Source organism: Mustelus asterias, chromosome 7, assembly GCF_964213995.1.
Source record: "Mustelus asterias chromosome 7, sMusAst1.hap1.1, whole genome shotgun sequence".
Classification (NCBI taxonomy): Eukaryota; Metazoa; Chordata; class Chondrichthyes; order Carcharhiniformes; family Triakidae; genus Mustelus; species Mustelus asterias.
Window position 1 is genome coordinate 61,632,927 of NC_135807.1, and position 22,157 is coordinate 61,655,083.

Below are 22,157 nucleotides of genomic sequence, written 5' to 3' on the forward strand. Positions count from 1 at the left end.
ACCATCTACAAGGCATAAGTCAGGAATGTGATGGAATACTCTCCACTTCCACAGCACCCCATCCATCATCTTAAACTTTCACTCCATCCACAACTGACGCACAGTGGCAGCTGCGTGTACTCAGTGCAAGATGCACTGCAGGAGCTCACCAAGGTACCTTAGGCAACACCTTCCAAACCCATGACCTCTACCACCTAGAAGGATAACAGCAGATGCATGAGTACACCACCATTTGGAAGTTCTCTCCAAACTATACACCACCCTGAAGTGCCAGGGCCGAAATCATAGAAATCATAGAAACCCTACAGTGCAGAAGGAGGCCATTCGGCCCATCGAGTCTGCACCGACCACAATCCCACCCAGGCCCTACCCCCACATATTTACCCGCTAATCCCTCTAACCTACGCATCTCAGGGGCAATTTTAACCTGGCCAATCAACCTAACCCGCACATCTTTGGACTGTGGGAGGAAACTGGAGCACCCGGAGGAAACCCACGCAAACACGAGGAGAATGTGCAAACTCCACACAGACAGTGACCCGAGCCAGGAATCGAACCCGGGACCCTGGAGCTGTGAAGCAGCAGTGCTAACCACTGTGCTACCGTGCCGCCAATCCTGGCACTTCCTCATTAACAGCACTGTGGGTGTACCTGCACCAGAGGGACTGCAACGGTTCAATAAGCTAGCTACCACCTTTTTAAGGGCAATTAGGGATGAGCAACAAATGTTGGCTTCGCCAGTGACATCCACATCCCATGAAATAATTTTTTTAAAGGACTAAATTTTGGACAAGTAGTCTGGCATTGCAGAGGCTATTTATGGGTGAAAGAAATTGAGCTGGTTGTCATTAGTGTAGACATGGAAGCTGACCTCATATCTGCAGACATTGTCATCAAGGAGCAGTATATGTAAGTGAGGAAATGAAGATGGGATTATCACCTATGTATGATGATGGACATGCTGCGAATCCAATCCATTCATTTTGCTGATGGTTGAAGAGACCAATTGGAGAGGAGCAGGTTCTGCTATAACTTGTTCTTGTATTGGCACCTGTTACCATGTCACTGGGGAGGTTTTAAAAGAGGATGGTGTGCTCACTATGTATAAAGCTGTGAAGTTGAGGAGGATGAGGAAGACTAGTGTTTCAAGATCATAGTCACAAAGGATGTACTCATGTAGAACACAAGGTGTTTTGTAAAAGGCAAAAGCTGAACCAATGAGTTACAAGAGAGTGGTGCACAGATTGAGAGGTGAAAAAAATCATAGAATCATAGAAACCCTACAGTGCAGAAAGAGGCCATTTGGCCCATCGAGTCTACACCGACCACAATCCCACCCAGGCCCTACACCCATATCCCTACACATTTACCCGCTTATCCCTCTAACCTACGCATCTCAGGGCACTAAAGGGCAATTTTAGCATGGCCAATCAACCTAACCTGCACATCTTTGGATGTGGGAGGAAACCGGAGCGCCCAGAGGAAACCCACGCAGACACGGGGAGAATGTGCAAACTCCACACAGACAGTGACCCAAGCTGGGAATCAAACCCAGGTCCCTGGAGCTGTGAAGCCACAGTGCTAACCACTGTGCTACCGTGCCGCCCTGTACAAAATGTACAACAATATTTGGGAAGAAAGGAAGATAGCTGATAGGGTAGTAATGGCAGTAACTAATGAAAGTGGAAGGTACATGAACGAATTTTTAGGCGAGGGTAATAATGACAGTTTTGAGTGACAGGAGGACTGTGCTTCAGGGGATGGAAACATTGATTATGATTTCCTTGATCGGCAGACTCATTTGATTTTTGTGGTGGTTGAATTTAACAGTTCATAATAGCAATTGTCCTGGGATGGTGCAACACAGCTTTCACTCTCAACATTGTAAAAACACATTAATAACAAACGACATATATATAGCATAATGGCAGGGAAAATTAGAGCACTATGAAAGGATCGCTTGATGAGTACAATGGAATATTTGATTTCTGCACAAAATCTGTCAAAAGAACCAGACGTTTTTATTTTCCATTTTTGGCTCCAATGGTTTCTACCCACTTGCCAGTATTTAATTATGGCTGCATCCCAAGTATTCATAGTTCCTCTGTACAAATTGTTCAATGCACAGGGAGTAGAAAGGTGTTGGCCGTAAACTGCAACTATTTAAGTTTTACAAAGGAAAAATTAATGTGGGAAATACTTTAGGCCACATTGATACCAACATTGCCTTGAAATAGCAATAGTAATTGAGACTGCACAGTACCTCAGAATTCTGGCTCTTTAAGGCATTTTGAGGGAGCTGCACCCACAAGAACTGCGCATCAGAAATTTTGATGCGTGATTTTCCAACCATTTAAAATTAATTGTCGGAAAGGATGCCTGGATTCCCAATATGTGGTCTGGGTGGGTGAGGTTCCCTTCCCTGCCAACAGTATGAAGTTTGATTATTATTCTTTATTTGCCACTGCCACTCCCAACCTATCCTTTTCAAGTCAATTCATACAGTCACTGGAATCTGCCTTCATGGAATTTATGATTCAGTTTTGGTAATAGTATTCATAAAATGTCTGTGTTTTATGAAATATAAGTTATGTGCAGATAATCCGATAAGACAGTCAATGGTTAAAGACAAACATATGAACATACAAACATATGAATTAGGAGCAGGAATAGGCCACTTGGCCCCTCCGCCATTCGATAAGACCATGGCTGATTTGATTGTAACTTCTACCCCACATTCCAAACTGTCCCCGATAACCTTTCACCCTCTTATTAATCAAGAATCTATCTAGTTCTGCCTTAAAAATATTAATTTGGGGTAGGAATATGTAATGACACTGGGAGGAGGGGGGTGTAGGGAATGTCATTGTCCAGACTTGAGCTGCTCTTACTCTTGGGGTGCTTATAGAGGTGATGGGGAAGAGAAGGATCTCCCTCTCCCAACTCATCAATTAAAACTTCTGAGAATGAGACTGGGAGAGGGGATGCGGGCAGCTCTTCTATTCAACTTGTTCACTGTCTGTATCTTCCTGACTGGTGCTGCAGTGCAGGGAAAGACCAGCAAAATTAGGTTACCCAGCAATATAACAAGCAGGGATACAACCTCACTTTCAGAGGTGCATTCCTTCTTTCAATGCTGTTCAGAAGGTTTACTCTTAAGTGGCATGTGAGAGTCTGACAGGCTGTATGATTCATGCCTGGATTGGGAGGCAGCCTGCCATGTGTATTTAATTGAGAGCCAAGTGTTAAAATGGCTCAAGCATCATGTTGGCAGCACAGGCCATTGTTAAGCTCAACCTGCCAGGTGCAAGTCAAAATTGTGGCTTTTGATTAATTATTACTGACAATTTTCATGCAAGTCACTACTAAATTTTGTCAATATGATACTATACTAATTGCAGTCAATTTTATGGTGTCTGGAAGTGGAAAGGAGCAAGCTTGCAGTTTCCCTCGTGTCCCTGACTATGCTAGCCCTGTGCCGTGTGTGAGCCGCTAATGTTCTTTCAGCATGTAGCAGAGTTCTGCCACTACATCAATCTAGAGATAGTGGAACTAGTTTCACATGGCGGTAGCAGATATGTGCACCAATGCCTGTGAAAATGATTGTTGAACTATTGACGCATTGATGCGTGCAACTAGTCAGGCTCAACATTTTATTAATCACCGCTAGTCTTCTTTCACATAAAAAACAGAGCATTGATTGGCAACATCTATATAGAAGAGAGCTCACTTTCTAAAAGAGGGAGGAACGAACATATGCCAGAATTTTATGTTGAACATGTGAGTGTGCACCTGACCCGGAGCTACATGAGAAGACATGGGGCATGTGTCCCAGTGTCATTGTACTCACGTGCAACATTACTTTTGGTGGCCACGCAGAGGAGTCCGAGCATGTCCACCAACAATTAAATGGGCAATTAAGCCCAGTAAGGAGCCAATTCTCAGTGATTTTACATGGCCTGTCCACGTTTACTGTTGGTGAATGGGTCAATTGTCCAGGCAGCCTTCACATTTTCGCGACTAACTCCGTCCAGGATGAGATTAAATGTCGGGTGTTAAGTGAAATGAAAGAAGATGTTTGCGGGGTGAGGCGATAGGTGGTCTGCTGTCAAGTGCTTCAATTTGCAGTATTGGCACAGTTTGCAGCATTTCTTTGAGCTAATTTCATTTATACAATACTGCAGCTCCCTGAGGCAGCTCCACAGCAGCTGGCAGCCCTCAGGGAGTGCCGCCTGAACCCTCACTTCTCTCAGCTCCCACTCTCTTCTCACCAACTCCCGGTAGTGCAGAGCCTTTCCCAGTTAACGGTCAAGCAGTGTGAAATCACAGCTGGGGGCCGATTGCAGCCAAAATGCAAGCTATGCTTTCTTATTAATTCTGCTGTCTAGTTCTATCTGTGAATTCTCTGTCCAGGCAGGGAGCATGGCTCCCTTCCTGAAATCCACCACAACACTTCCTCACTCAAATATCAGAAACCAGTTGATTGCATTGCGTTTCTTTCCTTTGTTTTCCATCCTGTTATTACAATAGAAAATTTATATTTTCATGCACTTGAACTAGATTGTGATAGGTTGCATTAAAAGATTATGTAGTCAATAACTTTAGTCTTCCCAAGATTGATTATTCATATCGCAAGGTAGGAATGGGTAAAATTTGAAATGTCACGTATCCGCATTATAACAACCACAGTAAACCTCCAAGCTTCTACTTTTCAGTAACAGAATTAATTAAAACGCCAATTATTGTCAGAGCTTTTTAAAAAAAACTGGTCCCTTGCAATATAAAGGACCAGGGGATATTGGGTATAGAGTCATAGAGGTTTACAGCATGGAAACAGGCCCTTCGGCCCAACTTGTCCATGCCGCCCTTTGTTTAAAACCCCTAAGCTAATCCCGATTACCCGCATTTGGCCCATATCCCTCTATATCCATCGTACCCATGGAACTATCTAAATGCTTTTTAAAAGACAAAACTGTACCCGCCTCTACTACTACCTCTGGCAGCTTGTTCCAGACACTCACCACCCTCTGTGTGAAAAAATTGCCCCTCTGGACACTTTTGTATCTCTCCCCTCTCACCTTAAACCTATGCCCTCTAGTTTTAGACTCCCCTACCTTTGGGAAAAGATATTGACTATCTACCTTGTCTATGCCCCTCATTATTTTATAGACCTCTATAAGGTCACCCCTACGCTCCAGAGAAAAAAGTCCCAGTCTATTCAGCCTCTCCTTATAACTCAATCCATCAAGTCCTTGACTCTTGCAATCAGAGTTAAAATCCAGCTCAAACTGATGAAATGAAAGTTCCCTTTGTCTGTTGGCTCCAAAGGGACCTGTGTGAAATAATAAAATGAGGTTGCTCAGCTTCCATCAACTATTTAAATACATGGGAATTACAGCACAAACAATTCCTTAATTGGCACTAATTGACAATCTCACTCTGAGAGACTCGAAGCTGGTTTGTAATTGGTTCAACTCAAAATAGTACAGGCTGGTTTATGTGGGAATTGAAAAAAGTGTCATGTGTCGAAAGGGGTGACCTTTCACATTTGGTTTTGGGAAATGATGCTGGGACATGGGTAGAGGAAGCTTTTTCCCTTGTCTGGTTATGCCATACTTGATTTAGAGAGTGTTTGGTGGTGCCACTGGGGTATCTGAAATGGAAAGAGTTCCATTCCTTTGCCATAACTTTCTTCATCAAGTTGAGCAAGCAGCAATCTCGTTGTTTTAATAATGCCTTGAATGCACTATGTTAACATATTTAAAATTACTGTGTGATTTTTAATCTCACTCTCACATCCAGCCAATGTGTCAAGCTACCAATTATTTGAATGTACAACTTAGACTAAATGCTGAAACCCACAACAGGATTGCAGGCTTCATCTAATTATGTTGCTGAATCCCACAGCGATATAGAATGTTTAACTTAATTGGAGTAAAAATTGTTAAAACCTTAAGTGCAAGCAGAGACAAACCACCAAGACTAACATCACTAGACAGTTCTCAGTCATCCATAAATAAGCAGTATGAAAACAGCCTAATTTCTTCAACTATGTCAGTGAACTAGACAAAATCAGCCACTGTGTAAACTATCAAATACCTCTCATAACCAAAGCCAGTAATGTAAAAGAAACAAGTTTGCCATTTATTCACTATTGGTACAATAATACCAACTGCAGCAAAGTTTGGGCTGAACTTATTTATTCAAAGCTCAATGGCCCATCATGATAATATAAAATCAGTTTATAGTAAGGCTAATTTAACATGAATACCATCCAGAGCAAATTGCTTTCAGTCCAGACAAGGGATAAACAAGGTTCACCACATATTTCTTCCTGAATGTCTCTATTGTTACTGGTGTGCATTAACAATGCAGAAAACATGTAGGTTTTTAGTAAGCCAAAATAATTCTCAATGTTTATTTTAATTGATTAAAAGGGCAATGCTGCCCTTTGTTATGTAAAATATTTTTATAAGGTTAACAAAACATTACCCAGGTCTTCCAGTCTTCAGAGCATCAGAGGCTCCCCCTTGACTCCCTCTCCCATTCCCAGATATCCTCCGCACTGACCAGACTTGTCTAGCTCATGACCTGACAACCCCTCCCAACCTGATCCATGATCCACCTACCCACTCACCACCCTACGTGTCTATTCACCTTGCTTACTTGCTACCCTAGCACCTCACCCACATGCCACCCTGCTCTACTGCCACACTGTCCACCCAGTTTGTTCCCGAGTCAGATTTGAAATGGTCAAAATGAGAATGTAACTTGCTCCCAGTGACTAACTCAGCAGGTGTGATACTGACATTGAGGTGAGGTGCCTTACGGTAATGAAAAGGAAATGCAGCTAATTGCTGATGCATGGTGCAAGGATCTTGCAACACCTTCTTCAGAAATAGCTCAGTTGGGAGAGCGTTCGACTGAAGATCTAAAAGTCCCTGGTTCAATCCCGGGTTTCGGCAGGACTCCCTTGCTGGCTTTCTGTGCTGTCTACTAATTGGCACTTTGAAAGGATGTACAGTCCTTTCAATTTTTCCTTTGGACTGCCAGTGTCCAGATGGAGAGGTAATATGAGATACACCGTTCTTATTCAAGAATTGAGAAAAATCATTCACACCTTGAATACATTGGAGCCACTTTCAGTAGGGAAAGATTTTCACGTCTTCAGCCAGACAGAATCAACAGGGATATGCTGCCATGATTTTGTTGGCCATTGCCAAGTACTAGTTTCCTCAGGAATTACAGGTAAATTGATCTGAAAGACTTGATGCTCATGAATGGCATCTTCTGTGTTACAATGTAGAGAAGGTTACCACATGTATTTTCTAGCCAATCCATTGATTCTTACTACGGCAGGATAGGTGGTATGTATTTCCCATGTCAAAGTGTTTTCAACTTTAGTTGGAATAACAACATAAAGTTCACAAGGCAAACATCCATCTTTGATCAAAGAATTATCTCTATTTCTGCCTTGAAATGGTAGTTCTGTTGGCAAAATGGCATCATTAGGCCAGCTAATCACCATGTACTGCAAAGCGGGATAGTACAGGGGTCATGCTCTGTACAATTACTTATGTCACTGGTCATGATGAGAAGTGAGTCCACCTTCTCGGTAAACATTTTTCTGATGGTGAAGTCCATACGTGAACCTGAGTGAAGCAGGACAAAAAAATTCTGAATTGGCATTTAATTTTGATGGTTATTCTTGATGTCAAACTGAAAAATTGAATAGATCATTGTTGAATTTTCACCCAATTTAAAAACAGTTCTTAGAAAATATGAAGGGTAAAAGCTTATGAACAAAAAGGACACCTGAGTAGGTGTATGTATTAAATTTCATCATTTCAAATATAACATCACATACTATTTGTGAATAATTGATCTCAGTAGAAGAAAGAGTACAGGAGGTAAATGCTATAGTTCATTCAGAAAACAAAATGAGAAATCCTTGTTTTTATATGCATTTGATACAGTTTAACTGATAAGATTAGCAACAAATTAGGGTCATAATGTTCCAATAATGGTGCACTTGCTATTAAAGCCATTAGCCTTTGGCCCAGAACTCCCATAAAGTGGCAATCACTGTCAGATTGCTGTTCTACTCCTTACTTATCCAAGAGCTGCACATAATTTGCCTGGACTTCTGACCCGGGTCTGGTGAGAAAAATATAGCGCAATGAGTGGGAGAGGGAATAAGTGTTGTGCGTGGAGAAAGAGTGAATTAGTGTGTTGGAGAGAGCGAATGTGGGAGAGAGAGAGAGAGGGAGAGGGAGTTTGGGGTGTAGGGGACATAGGTGGTGAGGGTGTGGGAGTGACAGAGTAAGTGAGGGAGTGAGTGAGTGTGTGGGAGAGAGAGAGTGAGGGTGTGAGTGTGAATATGGGAGAGAGTGTGAGTGAAGGAATGAGAATGTGTGGGAGAGATTGAGTGAGGGAGTGAGTAAGTGTGTGGGAGAGAGAGTGATTGAAGGAGTGAGAGAGGGTGTGGGAGAAGGGGATTTTATGTGTGAGGGAGAGAATGGGTGAGTGTGGGAGTGAGTATGTGCGAGAGAGAGAATGAGTGAATGTGTGGGACAGTGTGAGTGAGGGAGTGAATGTGTGGGAGATAGATAAAGCGATTAAAGGAGTAAGAGAGTGTGTAGGTGAGAGAGCGAGGGTGTGTAGTTATGGAAGAGTGAGCAAAGATGTTTGTGTGTGCCTGGCTTACTCTCAGTCTCAGGATTCTCAGTCTGAGCACACAGATGGGGAGTGAGCCAGACACATACACTTTCACTAATGAACATTTTTATTAATTACTAGTTTTTAAAAAATATCAATTTATTGCCTTGACATTGTTTTATTTTTGCCTCGCAAATTGTGTCTTCATCATTTCCAACATTTCTTGTGAAATTCACATATCTTTCATATACATATCTTCCAGTACAAGCAATTGCACCAAAGTGCGAACCTGACTAACAACCTTAAATTGGTTGTCAGCACAGTTCTTAGCAATTGTTGTCTAATTGCAGAATCATATTTAAAGTTACATATATTAATACACAAGGTCCTATTCTTTGTAGCTAGAAGAGCTTGGACACACATTGCACCTATTTCAGCTAAACAAAATAAGTGGCAGCCATTTGCTGATTAATTCTCCCGGGCAATGTCATGACCAATCAGGGTCAAGCGGTCTGGTTTGAATTTCAAACAATGCTTGGCATTTATCTGTCAATTACCAACAACTGGTGCATTCTCCATGGTGACACCTATATCAACAACACAACTTGTCAAGTTAACTTGCCATCCAATCAGCATTCTCTTCTCATTGTTTGCTTCTCTTCCCACACCTAGTGGTGCATAAGACAAACTTTCATCTGTTCCCACAGCAAGGCTTTTCTTGGAACAGGTCGCTGACCTGTCTCTAGAGGCTTATAGTCTGGGGGGCATGGCTGACCAGAAGTCTCCTGATCTTACCAGCTTCTACTGACCTGTTGGCCATGTTGTGAATGCACCTTCCTTGGCCATGAAGTCCTGGGGTGGGACTCAAACCCAGAGCTTCTGGCTCAGAGGCAGGGACACTATCCATTGCGCCACAAGGCTTCTTAATAAATTATCATTTTCCCATTATATTGGTATTCTTGCAAAGTGCCATGAGTGCAAGATGAAAAGCTTTGACATGTCTCTTTTTTCAACAATATTATCTTCATGTGTGACTGATGAAGTTGTTGAAAAATATCAGCTCACAAAGATTCTGATGTGATGACATTTATATTTTCCAGTAGATTGATGGTGTGAACCATGTATTTACCGCTCAATGTCTTGTTATGCACATCATCATCATCATCTTCTGGTTCATGAGTCACTTTATGTATATGTTTCTGATGGGATAGCGACAGTCTTTCTCATTGCTTGAAGGTACCTATTGTTTATAGTCTGTTTAGATCAGTGCATGGCTCTTTAGAATAGAATAGAATAGAATAGAAACCCTACAGTGCAGAAGGAGGCCATTCGGCCCATCGAGTCTGCACCGACCACAATCCCACCCAGGCCCTACCCCCACATATTTACCCACTAATCCCTCTAACCTACGCATTTTTTAGGATTCTAAGGGGCAATTTTTAACCTGGCCAATCAACCTAACCCGCACATCTTTGGACTGTGAGAGGAAACCGGAGCACCCGGAGGAAACCCACGCAGACACGAGGAGAAAGTGCAAACTCCACACAGACAGTGACCCGAGCCGGGAATCGAACCCGGGACCCTGGAGCGGTGAAGCAGCAGTGCTAACCACTGTGCTACCGTGCAGCCCTTTGTAGCTGCATTGGCCTTTACTCTAGTGCACTGCTGCTGTCAATGGCCCTTTCTGCCACATGCCTTGCAGAATTGATGGAAAGCTGGGCATTGCAGAAGATCACACCTCCTATGTGGCTTGCTAGGCTTAGGTGTTCTAGTGAATGTGCTGACAATTGGTTTGTGCTTAGGGTCTGTAAGCTTTGGTAATCTGCGAGGATCGCTTCACACTTCCATGAGTCGCTCCTCGATGCAGTACGTTTTAGGCCTGTCTAGCAGATCTTTCTAGAAAGCTTCCATGGAAGTGGATGTGATTACCAGCTCAACAATTCTGCCTGCTTTTTCAGCATTTGAAAAATCACAGTACATACCCTTTTCTCTGCACTTGTTGACGAAGTGGTCTGTGGATTCTGTAGGCTGCTGTTAAAATGACTTGAACTCTTGTTAATGAATGAGGAAATTTATGTTGATTTTGAAATGGACTTCCAAAGTAGTCCATATCTTTTGGGGAACCTTAGCTCTCCTTCCGTTATAGGTCTTAGAGTCACAGACCTTTACAGCATGGAAACAGGCCCTTCAGCTCAACTCGTCCATGCCGCCCAGTTTTTACCACTAAGCTAGTCCCAATTGCCTGTATTTGGCCCATATCTCTCTATACCCATCTTACCTGTTAACATGTTCAACCTGTGTATATTTCCATTCCCAACTGCTAAGCAAATTTTTAGGCCTTCCATGTCTTGTTCGGATACACCTGAATCAGGAAGCCATAGCTTTGTACGCTGCTTAAACATTTTGAATTTGCTTTGTAGATCAGCTGCATTCTAAATCATTCTGACAATATCCCTTTGACCTTCCTTTTTCTGGACCAGCCTCGGATGTGTGTTGCTGTAGTTGCTTTTGCATGCTTGTCTGTAGCTCCGACCACGAAGGCAAGTTGTGGATGGAATACACCGCAGAGTAATAGAGTCTCTGCTTTTTATTCAATTCTCTGTTCAGTAACTCCCAAAGCCGCCTCTTATAATTGTGATCTTCTCTGGCCTGATTTTTATGACTGTTACTTTGTCTTTTGTTTTGTTTGACTTTCCCTTGCTCAATGTCAATCTGGCCCACATCCTGGTCACTCACCTTTCTCCACTGAGCTAACCTTGTGCTGGTCCTCGCGATGTGTTGTTCTATTCGAGGATCTGACAGGCTATGAGCTGCAATCTCACCACAAGAGATTCATCTGCTTGCCAGCTCTTTATTTGAGCATTAGCTTGCTGATGTGTTTCCAAAGCTTGTCTTGACAGTGTTCACACTGCATTTTCAGTACACTCCAATGCTGCATCTTCAGATCAAGTCTGAGCAAAATAACAAAGGTCATCTCGTGTCATGTTGCACAATCTAAGGCTGTTCGCCGTGTTGTTTTTTTAATGCGTTCACAGGATGTGGACATCACTGGCTAGGCCATCCTGAGTTGCCCTTGAGAAAATGGTAGTGAGCTGCCTTCTTGAACTACTGCAGTCCCTGAGGTCTAGGTACACACATAGCGCTGTTACGGAGGGAATGCCAGGATTTCCACCCAGCGACAATAAAGGGATGGTGATATATTTACAAGTCAGGATGGTGAGTGACTTGGAGGGGACCTCCAGGTACTGGTGTTCCCAGATTTCACCTGCTCTTGTCCTTCTAGTTGGTAATGGTCGTGGGTTTGGAAGATGGTGTCTAATGAACTTTGGTAAGTTGCTGCAGTACATCTTGTGGATGGTACACATAGTTGCCATTGTTCGCCAGTGGTGGAGGGAGTGAACGTTTGTGTAAGGGGTACCAATCAAGCAGGCTGCTTTGTCCTGGATGGTGTCAAGCTTCTTGAGCATTGTTGAAGCTGCATTCATCCAGACAAGGGGAGAGTATTATATTACACAGCTGACTTGTGCCTTGTAGATGGTGTACAGACTTTCGGGAGTAAGGATGGGAGTTACTCACCACAAATTCCTAGCCTTTTGCCTGCTCTTGTACTCAAAGTATTTATGTGGCTAGTCCAGTTCAATTTCTGGTCAATGGTAACCCCCAGGATGTTGATAGTGTTGGATTCAGTGATGGTAATGCCATTGAATGTCAAGGGATGATGGTTAGATTTTCTCTTGTTGGAGATGGTGATTGCCTGGTACTTGTGTGGCACAAATATTTTTTGCCACATGTCAGCCCAAGTCTGAATATTGTCCAGGTCTTGCTGTATTTGGACATGGACTGCTTCAGTATCTGAGGAGTCACAAATGGTGCTGAACATTGTACAGTCATCAGTGAGCATCCTCACTTCTGACCTTATGATGGAAGAAAGATCATTTATGAAGCAGCTGAAGATTGTTGGGCCTAGGACATTACCCTGAGGAACTCCTGCAGTGATGTCCTGGAGCTAAGATGACTGACTTCCAACTATCACAACCATCTTACTTTGTGCCAGGTAGGACTCCAACCAGCAGAGAGTTTCCCCCGATTCACATTGACTCCAGTTTTGCTAGGGCTCCTTGATGCCACACTTGGTTGACAGCTACCTTGATGTCAAGGGCAGTTACTCTCACCTCACCACTGGAGTTCACCTCTTTTGTACATGTTTGAACCAAGGCTGTAATGAAGTCAGGAGCTGAACAACCCTTGCAGAATCCAATCTTAGCATCACTGAGGAGGTGATATTGTACCTGTACTTCATCTTGCTGCCACATGTTTTACCACAGCTGATCACCATGTTGTGTTATTATAATAACATAATACCTTGGACTAATTCACTCTACAAGTCAAAAGACAAACAATCACTCATAAGGGATTGGGTAAACACGCTTGGCTTCATTTTTTTAAAGACTAAGTGCATGCGAACAGTTATACATATGTATAAAGCTTGAAGACATCAGAGGTGTGTGTGCTCTGCTCAAAGCAAAAGTGAAACTAAGACTGGATCACACAACACATTTCCATTCTAGTGATGCCATGCCTTAAAAGCATATTCCACCCATCCCCACTGTCCGGGGAAAGAAGATCTAGGTCCTTGTCTTTAGACTAAGCAAGACCAATCAGATTCTAATTCAATGTGCAGGGTATGCGGGTGGCTGGTAACACTCAGTGTAACTGAACTGAGCACCATAACTGATTCTCCCATTCACCATCCCTGACTACCCAACTATCCCCCCGATCTGACTCTACTAGCCCTCCCCAACCCACCCCAATTTTCCAATGACACCCCCAACCACCTGAATACAAACCACCTCACCGACCCATCCACTTTACGGAGTCACTCACTCTCTCACTTACCTGTTCACTTACTCAGTCACTTAGACTTGGACCTTTCAAAACTTACCTGTGCATGGCAACTACTGTGGTGAAAAGGAGGTGTGTCCTCCCTTCTACTGTCTCTTGTTATACCTGACAATCTTCTCCAGCATGCTGACACATCAATGCTTCAACCAGTATTGGAAAGCCACGCTGGAAAATTGTAAGAAATAAATATTTGCTGACAGCATCAATGCATTCAGCATCAAAACTGACTGGAAGCTCTGGGCCATTGTCATGTTTTGCAATTGCCGCTCATGTACTGCATAGTGCACATGGATAATTTGAAACCCAATCTAGTCGATAGTTACTTACAAATGTCACAAAGTTGCTTTTATCTAAATGAGTTGAAAGAATACAAATGCTCCTACTATGTGCTGGAGCCAAGCTGAAGTTAAGCTATTCTGATGGTTTCAGATTTCTGGTTCCTCTGAATAGACAATAGCCACATGTGGGGGGGGGGGGGGTAGAGAAAACTCCCATGACTACAAGATTGCGTAATTATACCTGACTTCCTTCTTCATTTTCACAGGCTGAATTTAGAATTGTTTACAGCGAAAGATGTCATGGAGCGTCAAGTAAAGGTCCTTCACCTGAGGGAAAAGGTCTCTTCCCTGGCTGCACTTCTTCTGGAGACTAACCATGGTGGATTCCCTGTTATTTATCAACTAGAACAAGCCCATGAGGAAGTATTTATAGGAAGCATCACCAGGTGAACAATTTATGTGCTAGAACCCCACTGGTGTTGTCACTTAATGTTATGAATGAATGTTGATGTATTGTATCGGCCTGATGGTTTGCACCTTTGAACAATAAAGAACCACTGAGCAGCTGGTAGTAGTAACCATCATGTCAGGAGTGTTGAAACAAACAGTTTTATAATGATGCATGAGCAAATCTAAATCCGAACCACATTGGTTGGGAAAGAATGATTTCAATTTAACTCCTAGTTGTCCAAAGGAACTTTTGATTTAAAAAATGCATGTGATATTAAATGAAATGAAAAGAATTCACAGGAAACAGTCACATCTAATGGTTTTTATAGCAGTTGGCATTAATTGTTAACAAAATATTTCGCAGAACTTTGCCTATAGAATCTCTACAGTGCAGAAGGAGGCCCATTGAGCCTTTGCCGACAACAATCCCACCCAGGCCCCATTCCCGTAACCCCATGTATTTACTCTGCTGGTCCTCCTGACACTAAGGGGCAATTTAGCATGGCCAATCAACCTAGCGTGCACATCTTTGGACTGTGGGAGGAAACTGGAGTACCCGGAGGAAACCCACACAGACATGGGGAGAACGTGTAAACTCTACACAGATACTGACCCAAGCCAGGAATCGAACTTGGGTCCCTGGCGCTGTGAGGCAGCAGTGCTAACCACAGTGCCATTGTGCCGCCCAAAGCTTTAGCCTCTGAATCAAAGTGAGAAACCACATTCTCACTGATATATATATATATGTAAGGTGCTGGCCAGTTTGCTCTCAGTATTTTGCATAAAATTCCTCAAGTGGGTGTGAAGATAAACGGAAATTGCATTCTGCTTATTCTGAAATAAGAAAGCGCCTTTCTGTTGCTCAGTATTTGGTGTGTTGTTTGTTTGAAAACTCTAGAAATATATCAGAGGTCTTTGCCAGCTGGACAAGAATGGTGTAAGACAATCCAACAAAAAAAGTAAAGCACTAAAAACAAATAATTAAGATGTATTATGGGACACTGGTCACAAAACTCCCAGCTGTGTTTGAAAACAAAATCTATTTTAATTTATGTAGTTACACTGTGCAGTTGATACAAGAACAGATAAGCTAGCAGTGGATACTCTACCACAGCCATGTGGTCTAACTGACAATCTGACAACAGTTTCTGTATTTTTGAAGTGCTTTCTTAGTGTTACTCCTCATTCCTTTCTGTTATTTACTAACTTTAGCTGAGAGAGTAGGTGAGTAACCTTCTTGCAAACATCTGTGAATGTCATCAAGAGATACATAAGTTTGAGAACGATTCTCCCCTCGGAAAAATTGAGATGCTCATATTTATGCAACACTTGTTATGCCACCTAAATGTCTCAGATTACTTCCACAATAAATTCCTTTTTGTTTAGAAGTATTGTTTAGAAGTATAAGATTGTTGTTCATTGGGGGAAAACAGCAGTCATTCTGTCTGAACAATTCCCTAATAACTAACATCAATAAGATGAATGCTGCTACTTAGTGAAGGTTAAACGCTAGCCAGGATACCAGAAGAACTCCCACTATTCAAGTAATGTCCGCGGGATCTTTTAATGTTTAGATAGAGAGGTCATCGGTCTCTTCCAAAGATTTTCCTCCTCTTCTAGAGTCAGATACAAGTGAAATACAGAATTAACGGGGGGTATATTATGGAGGTGGCGGGGTCTCAGCTACCAGCTGGATGCTTGGTGAGAAACCCATGTTTTCTTCTTCGGAGCCGGCCCATTGAAATATGAGCCAATCAGGCCATCAAGAACAAAGAACAAAGAACAAAGAACAATACAGCACAGGAACAGGCCCTTCGGCCCTCCAAGCCCGCGCCGCTCCCCGGTCCAGGATTGAATCCTGAATCCAGGGTCCCCGCCCAATTTTCTAGCCTATCTACATACTAATATCCTATCCCCGAGATGTCCCTCACAGCTATGATGCTTTGTTCATCACAACCTATTAACTCACCCCTACCCCCCCATTCCAGACCATGTGATCTCCAGGGAGAGGCGAAAACCCAGAGTGAAAACCCCAGGGCCAATAAGGGGAAAAAAAATCTGGGAAATTCCTCTCCGACCCCCTGAGGCGATCGAAACGAGTCCAGGAGATCACACTGGCCCTGATCGGAAAATGCTTCCCAACCCTATTCATTTCCACTTCCACGAACACCATATGAATTCCCTGCCCCCGAGACAGGTTCCCAACTATCCGCAGTCTCGCTCTGTACTGGCACCAGCAAGATGATCATAGAATGAAGCCTTGAAATGAGAAACAAAGAACAATTAGCCCGCGCCGCTCCCTGGTCCAAACTAGACCACTCTTTTGTATCCCTCCATTGCCACTCCGTTCATATAGCTGTCTAGATAAGTCTTAAACGTTCCCAGTGTGTCCGCCTCCACCACCTTGCCCGGCAACCCATTCCAGGCCCCCACGACCCTCTGTGTAAAATATGTCCTTCTGATATCTGTGTTAAACCTCCCCCCCTTCACCTTGAACCTATGACCCCTCGTGAACGTCACCACCGACCCGGGGAAAAGCTTCCCACCGTTCACCCTATCTATGCCTTTCATAATTTTATGCACCTCTATTAAGTCTCCCTCATCCTCCGTCTTTCCAAGGAGAACAACCCCAGTTTCCCCAATCTCTCCTCATAACCAAGCCCCTCCATACCAGGCAACATCCTGGTAAACCTCCTCTGTACTCTCTCCAAAGCCTCCACGTCCTTCTGGTAGTGTGGCGACCAGAACTGGACGCAGTATTCCAAATGCGGCCGAACCAACGTTCTATACATCTGCAACATCAGACCCCAACTTTTATACTCTATGCCCCGTCCTATAAAGGCAAGCATGCCATATGCCTTCTTCACCACCTTCTCCACCTGTGACGTCACCTTCAAAGATCTGTGGACTTGCACACCCAGGTCCCTCTGCGTCTCTACACCCTTTATGGTTCTTCCATTTATCGTGTATCTCCTCCCTACATTATTCCCACCAAAATGCATCACTTCGCATTTTTATCAGGATTGAACTCCATCTGCCATTTCTTTGCCCAAATTTCCAGCCTATCTATATCCTTCTGTAGCCTCTGACAATGTTCCTCACTATCTGCAAGTCCTGCCAGTTTTGTGTCGTCCGCAAACTTACTGATCACCCCAGTTACACCTTCTTCCAGATCATTTATATAAATCACAAACAGCAGAGGTCCCAATACAGAGCCCTGCGGTACACCACTAGTCACAGGCCTCCAGCCGGAAAAAGACCCTTCCACTACCACCCTCTGGTAGGCCTTACCTGGGATCAAGGACCGTGGGGGCAAGAAGTCCTGCCTGAGAGCTGCCAGCAAATCAGAGGCTGGCAGCTCTTTTGCTCAGCAGTGCCACTGAGGAGGTGGTGGCTGCTATTGGAACAATCTTTAGCCCGATGCTCAGGATTGCAAAGTGACCCCGGTTGGAGGTAAATGATAGAGGAGGGGGCTTCATGGAGTTGGAGATCCTGGGGCAGAGGGGTGAGGGGGATTAGCAGCAAAGGCAGGGGCAGGGGCTGGGTCTTAACAACCCCCTTTCCCAACGCCATGTGCCTCATTCAGGCACTGAATTCCCTTACATGAGAACTCCCTGCCTGGAAAATGATAAGCAACATGCACAGGTTTGTTTGTCACGCTCCCTGCGTGGCGAGACCCCCCCAACAGCCACTGGGTTAATACCAGTGGCAGCAGGCTAATGCCCTTATGGGTTTTTTTTTGCTACATAAAAGCCTCAGTTGGCAGAGAAGCAGGGAGGCCATCCATTTAGCATGGCCAATCAACCTAGCGTGCACATCTTTGGACTGTGGGAGGAAACCGGAGTACCCGGAGGAAACCCACACAGACATGGGGAGAACGTGTAAACTCCAGACAGATACTGACCCAAGCCAGGAATCAAACTTGGGTCCCTGGCACTGTGAGGCAGCAGTGCTAACCACGGTGCCATTGAGCTGGAGTCGGGAATGTGGTGGGACCCCCACATACCACCATCCTAACTAATTAAATGCCACCAACACCTCCAAACTTGTCACCAAAGGGTGAGGGGGGAAGGAGTGGGGAGGGGGGAACAGAGGTATAAAATACTAACCCTAAAGTCATCATGGGGAGTAATGTAGCTGTATCAAATGTTGGCATTTGTCTGTGTATTGATTCCACATCACTAACTGGGAAATCATGAAGGCATTGTGGAAGCGGGTTGACTAAATATATTCTTCGACAAATTTAGGTTGTGGATTCTTTGCTGAATAGCATTAGCTATTTGTCATAAAATTAAAGCTGAATCGCCTTTGTAAAATTTATTTTTCATTTGCTTTTCATAAAAATGAATGAATATAAATCATTTTAGAATATTGTAGATTTGTTCTTTTCTCACTTGAGTCCAGTTAGAGTGACAACCATGGCTCAGTTGGTAGGACTTTCACCTCTGAGTAACAATGTTCTGAGCTCCAATGCATTACTGAGGGAGTACTGCACAGGCAGAGGTGCCATCTTTCAGATGAGACTTTGGACCCAGGTCGCATCTGCTCACTTGGATGGTTGTAAAAGATCCATGACACTATTTTGAAGAAGAATAGGGAAGTTATTCCTGATGTCCTGGCCTAAATTTACCAGTCAATCAATATAATAAAAAGAATTAGCAAGTCATTATCCCATTGCCATCTGTGGGGGTTTGCTGTGCATAGATTGCCATGTTTCCAACGCCATTAGAGTGACGACACTTCAAAAAGTACCTAATTAGCTATAAAGTTCTTTGAGACATGCTTTAGAAAGGTGCTAGATAAATGCATGTCTTTCTTTTCTTTTAGGAAAGGGAAAATTAGGAGATGATATGAGTGCAGTTTTCAAAATTCTAAAGCAACAAGATAGTGTAGACTATGTTAATGTACTTCACCTTGTCCAGAACAGTCGAACCAGAGGACACAGCCTGAGCTTGAAGGGGGGCCAATTCAAAACCACTCTACAAAACAATGGGCTGGATTTTGCAGTGATAATAACAGTGAAACCCTCAGTGTTTGTTGTCATTACTCCACCCAAAACTGGCAGCAACTTCAGAAGTCGGTATATGCGCAGAATATCATAGAAATCCAATATTTGCTGTCAGTGACTCTACTCTGCTTCAGTGGGGGCGCTACTGAGGTTCTCCCAGGCTACATCCTGAAGTAATCTGTGAATAGATAAAACCATCCATTTTTATGCTATTAATCTCATGGTTAAAAACCTCGGCAAAGCTACATCTTATTGAATGATGTGTAACTAACTTTATAATTACACAGCCAAGCATCCTCACTGGTCCTGAAAAGCAAATCTAAAATTTGTGGAATGTCAAATTTCTCCATTGTGATAAAATTCAACATATTTTAAAAATAATGTTTTTTAAAAAGAAAATGCGATAAACGATCCGGCAGTATCTGTAGACAGAGAAACAGAGTTAACAGCTGGAAATTTAAGGGACCATTTGGAACAGGTTTGGAGTTGGTGATGCACGTGGTGGCTTAAAATCAGAACAGAAAACATGAGGCCCAAAGTGCAACATTTTCACATTGTTTCCACACTTCACAGTGACATGGAGGCAGCCTTTGCACATCAACAAAGGGGGAAGTAATTAAGCTACTGAATAGGCCCATTGACTGCAATTATATGGTGCTTTTTAAATTTTACTAATGGAGCATGTTAAATGTAGGGCTTCAGAAAGGAGGTGGAGATTAAGGGGGAGCTCAGTTCTGTCTCTCTCTCACTGAATTGTACAGGAGGGTGGAGCAACATGGGCACTGGCAACTGAAGGCAGGCGTGGGCATAAGGTGTCAGTTCTGTGAGGGCCAGTTGCCAAGTTATCATTGAGGCAATGGAATTTGCTCCAAAAAAGAGTGAGGGAAAGTTGAGGATGTCTGCAAATAATGTCTTGCACCAAGAGAGAGGCCACCTAGCTCATCCATGCACCTCATCCACCCAGGCTTCAGGGCCCCATTGAGGAGGAGCTGCAGAGAAAGGCAGAGCTTCAGGCACTAGCAGCAGCAATCCCAGTGTCAGAAGGTTTCTGGACACTAAGGGAATCATTGGGTGGGAATGTGAAGTTGATGTAGATGTGATTCGTGGAAAAAGGCTCAATAGGCCATATGACCAACATCTGCTTCCATCTCTGGTGTCCTTGGCCTGAATTTTACGCTCCCCCACTGACAGATTTGGAGATGGGAAGTAAGTGCAAAATTCCTCAGATGGGCTACCCACTGGGTTACCACCTTCCCACATCCCTCAGCAATTTTATGCTTTGGGCAAGGTCCTGTCCTTACCCCAATTAAGGCCCTTAATTGGCCAATTATTGACCACTTAAAGGCTGTTTGCCGCTCAGCCTCAATTGGAGGGGTGGAGGGAGGGGGGGGGTGGAGGGGGGGAGGGGGGGGTGGAGGGGGGAGGGGGGTGGAGGGGGGGGGGTGGAGGGGGGGGAGGTGGAGGGGGGGGGGTGGTGGAGGGGGGGTGGAGGGGGGGGGGTGGAGGGGGGGGGGTGGAGGGGGGGGGGGGTGGAGGGGGGGGGGGTGGAGGGGGGGGGTGGAGGGGGGGGTGGGAGGGGGGGGGGTGGAGGGGGGGGGGGTGGAGGGGGGGGGGTGGAGGGGGGGGGTGGTGGAGGGGGGGGGGTGAGGGGGGGGGGGTGGGGGGGGGTGGGAGGGGGGGGGGGGTGGAGGGGGGGGGGTGGAGGGGGGGGGGTGGAGGGGGGGGGGTGGAGGGGGGGGGGGTGGAGGGGGGGGGGGGTGGAGGGGGGGGGGGGGGTGGAGGGGGGGGGGGTGGAGGGGGGGGGGGTGGAGGGGGGGGGGGTGGAGGGGGGGGGGGGGTGGAGGGGGGGGGGGTGGAGGGGGGGGGGTGGAGGGGGGGGGGTGGAGGGGGGGGGGTGGAGGGGGGGGGGTGGAGGGGGGGGGGGTGGAGGGGGGGGGGGTGGAGGGGGGGGGGGGTGGAGGGGGGGGGGGGTGGAGGGGGGGGGGTGGAGGGGGGGGGGGGTGGAGGGGGGGGGGGGTGGAGGGGGGGGGGGGTGGAGGGGGGGGGGGTGGAGGGGGGGGGGTGGAGGGGGGGGGGTGGGGGGGGGGGGGTGGAGGGGGGGGGGTGGAGGGGGGGGGGGGGTGGTGGAGGGGGGGGGGGGGTGGGGGGGGGGGGGGGTGGAGGGGGGGTGGAGGGGGGGGGGGGAGGGGGGGGGTGGAGGGGGGGGGGGAGGGGGGGGTTGAGGGGGGGGGGGGGGGGGGGTGGAGGGGGGGGGGTGGGGGGGGTGGAGGGGGGGGGGAGGGGGGGGTGTGGGGGGGGGGGTGGAGGGGGGGGGTGGAGGGGGGGGGTGGAGGGGGGGGGGGTGGAGGGTGGGGGGTGGAGGGGGGGGAGGGGGGAGGGGGGGTGGAGGAGGGGGGGTGGAGGGGGGTGGAGGGGGGGGGGGTGGAGGGGGGTGGGGGGGGGGGTGGAGGGGGGGGGGAGGGGGGGGTGGAGGTGGAGGTGGAGGAGGGGGGGAGGAGGGGGGGGAGGAGGGGGGGAGGGGGGGGGGGGGGAGGAGGGGGGGGAGGGGGGGGAGGGGGGGGGGGGCACCTCTATCCGCAGTGCCCTTTTATCTTGGGTGCCACCGCCCACTCAAAGTCTGGTAACACAGGACCTCCTTCCACCCCACCCTCTGCCTGGCCTCTCCTCCGACACCCCAATCTTCCACTGTCCACCTCACAGGCCTCCCTACCACCTCTGCCCTCAGCTTTCCAAAAATGACCACTTTCTGGAATCCACAGCCCTGGGGACTGTGTGCAGTTCTAGTCCTGTCTCCCTCTGCGGGGCAGGAGAGCTGCCGGCCAATCACATTGGTTGACCGTTCTCTAAGGCAGGACTTCCTC

General features: G+C 46.0%; 1 protein-coding gene and 1 non-coding gene across 2 annotated transcripts in view; both read left to right on the forward strand.

Annotated features, from left to right (window-relative positions):
• Positions 1 to 22,157, forward strand: part of LOC144496098 (chloride channel protein C-like) — a 99,901-nt gene that overhangs the window by 57,322 nt on the left and 20,422 nt on the right. The window contains exon 13 of the mRNA XM_078217068.1: positions 14,105 to 14,284. Within this exon, the coding sequence (XP_078073194.1) occupies positions 14,105 to 14,284 (180 nt within the window). The remainder of the gene's footprint in view (positions 1 to 14,104; positions 14,285 to 22,157) is intronic.
• Positions 6,893 to 6,965, forward strand: trnaf-gaa (transfer RNA phenylalanine (anticodon GAA)). Its single transcript has one exon. It is a non-coding gene; the product is annotated as a tRNA-Phe (tRNA).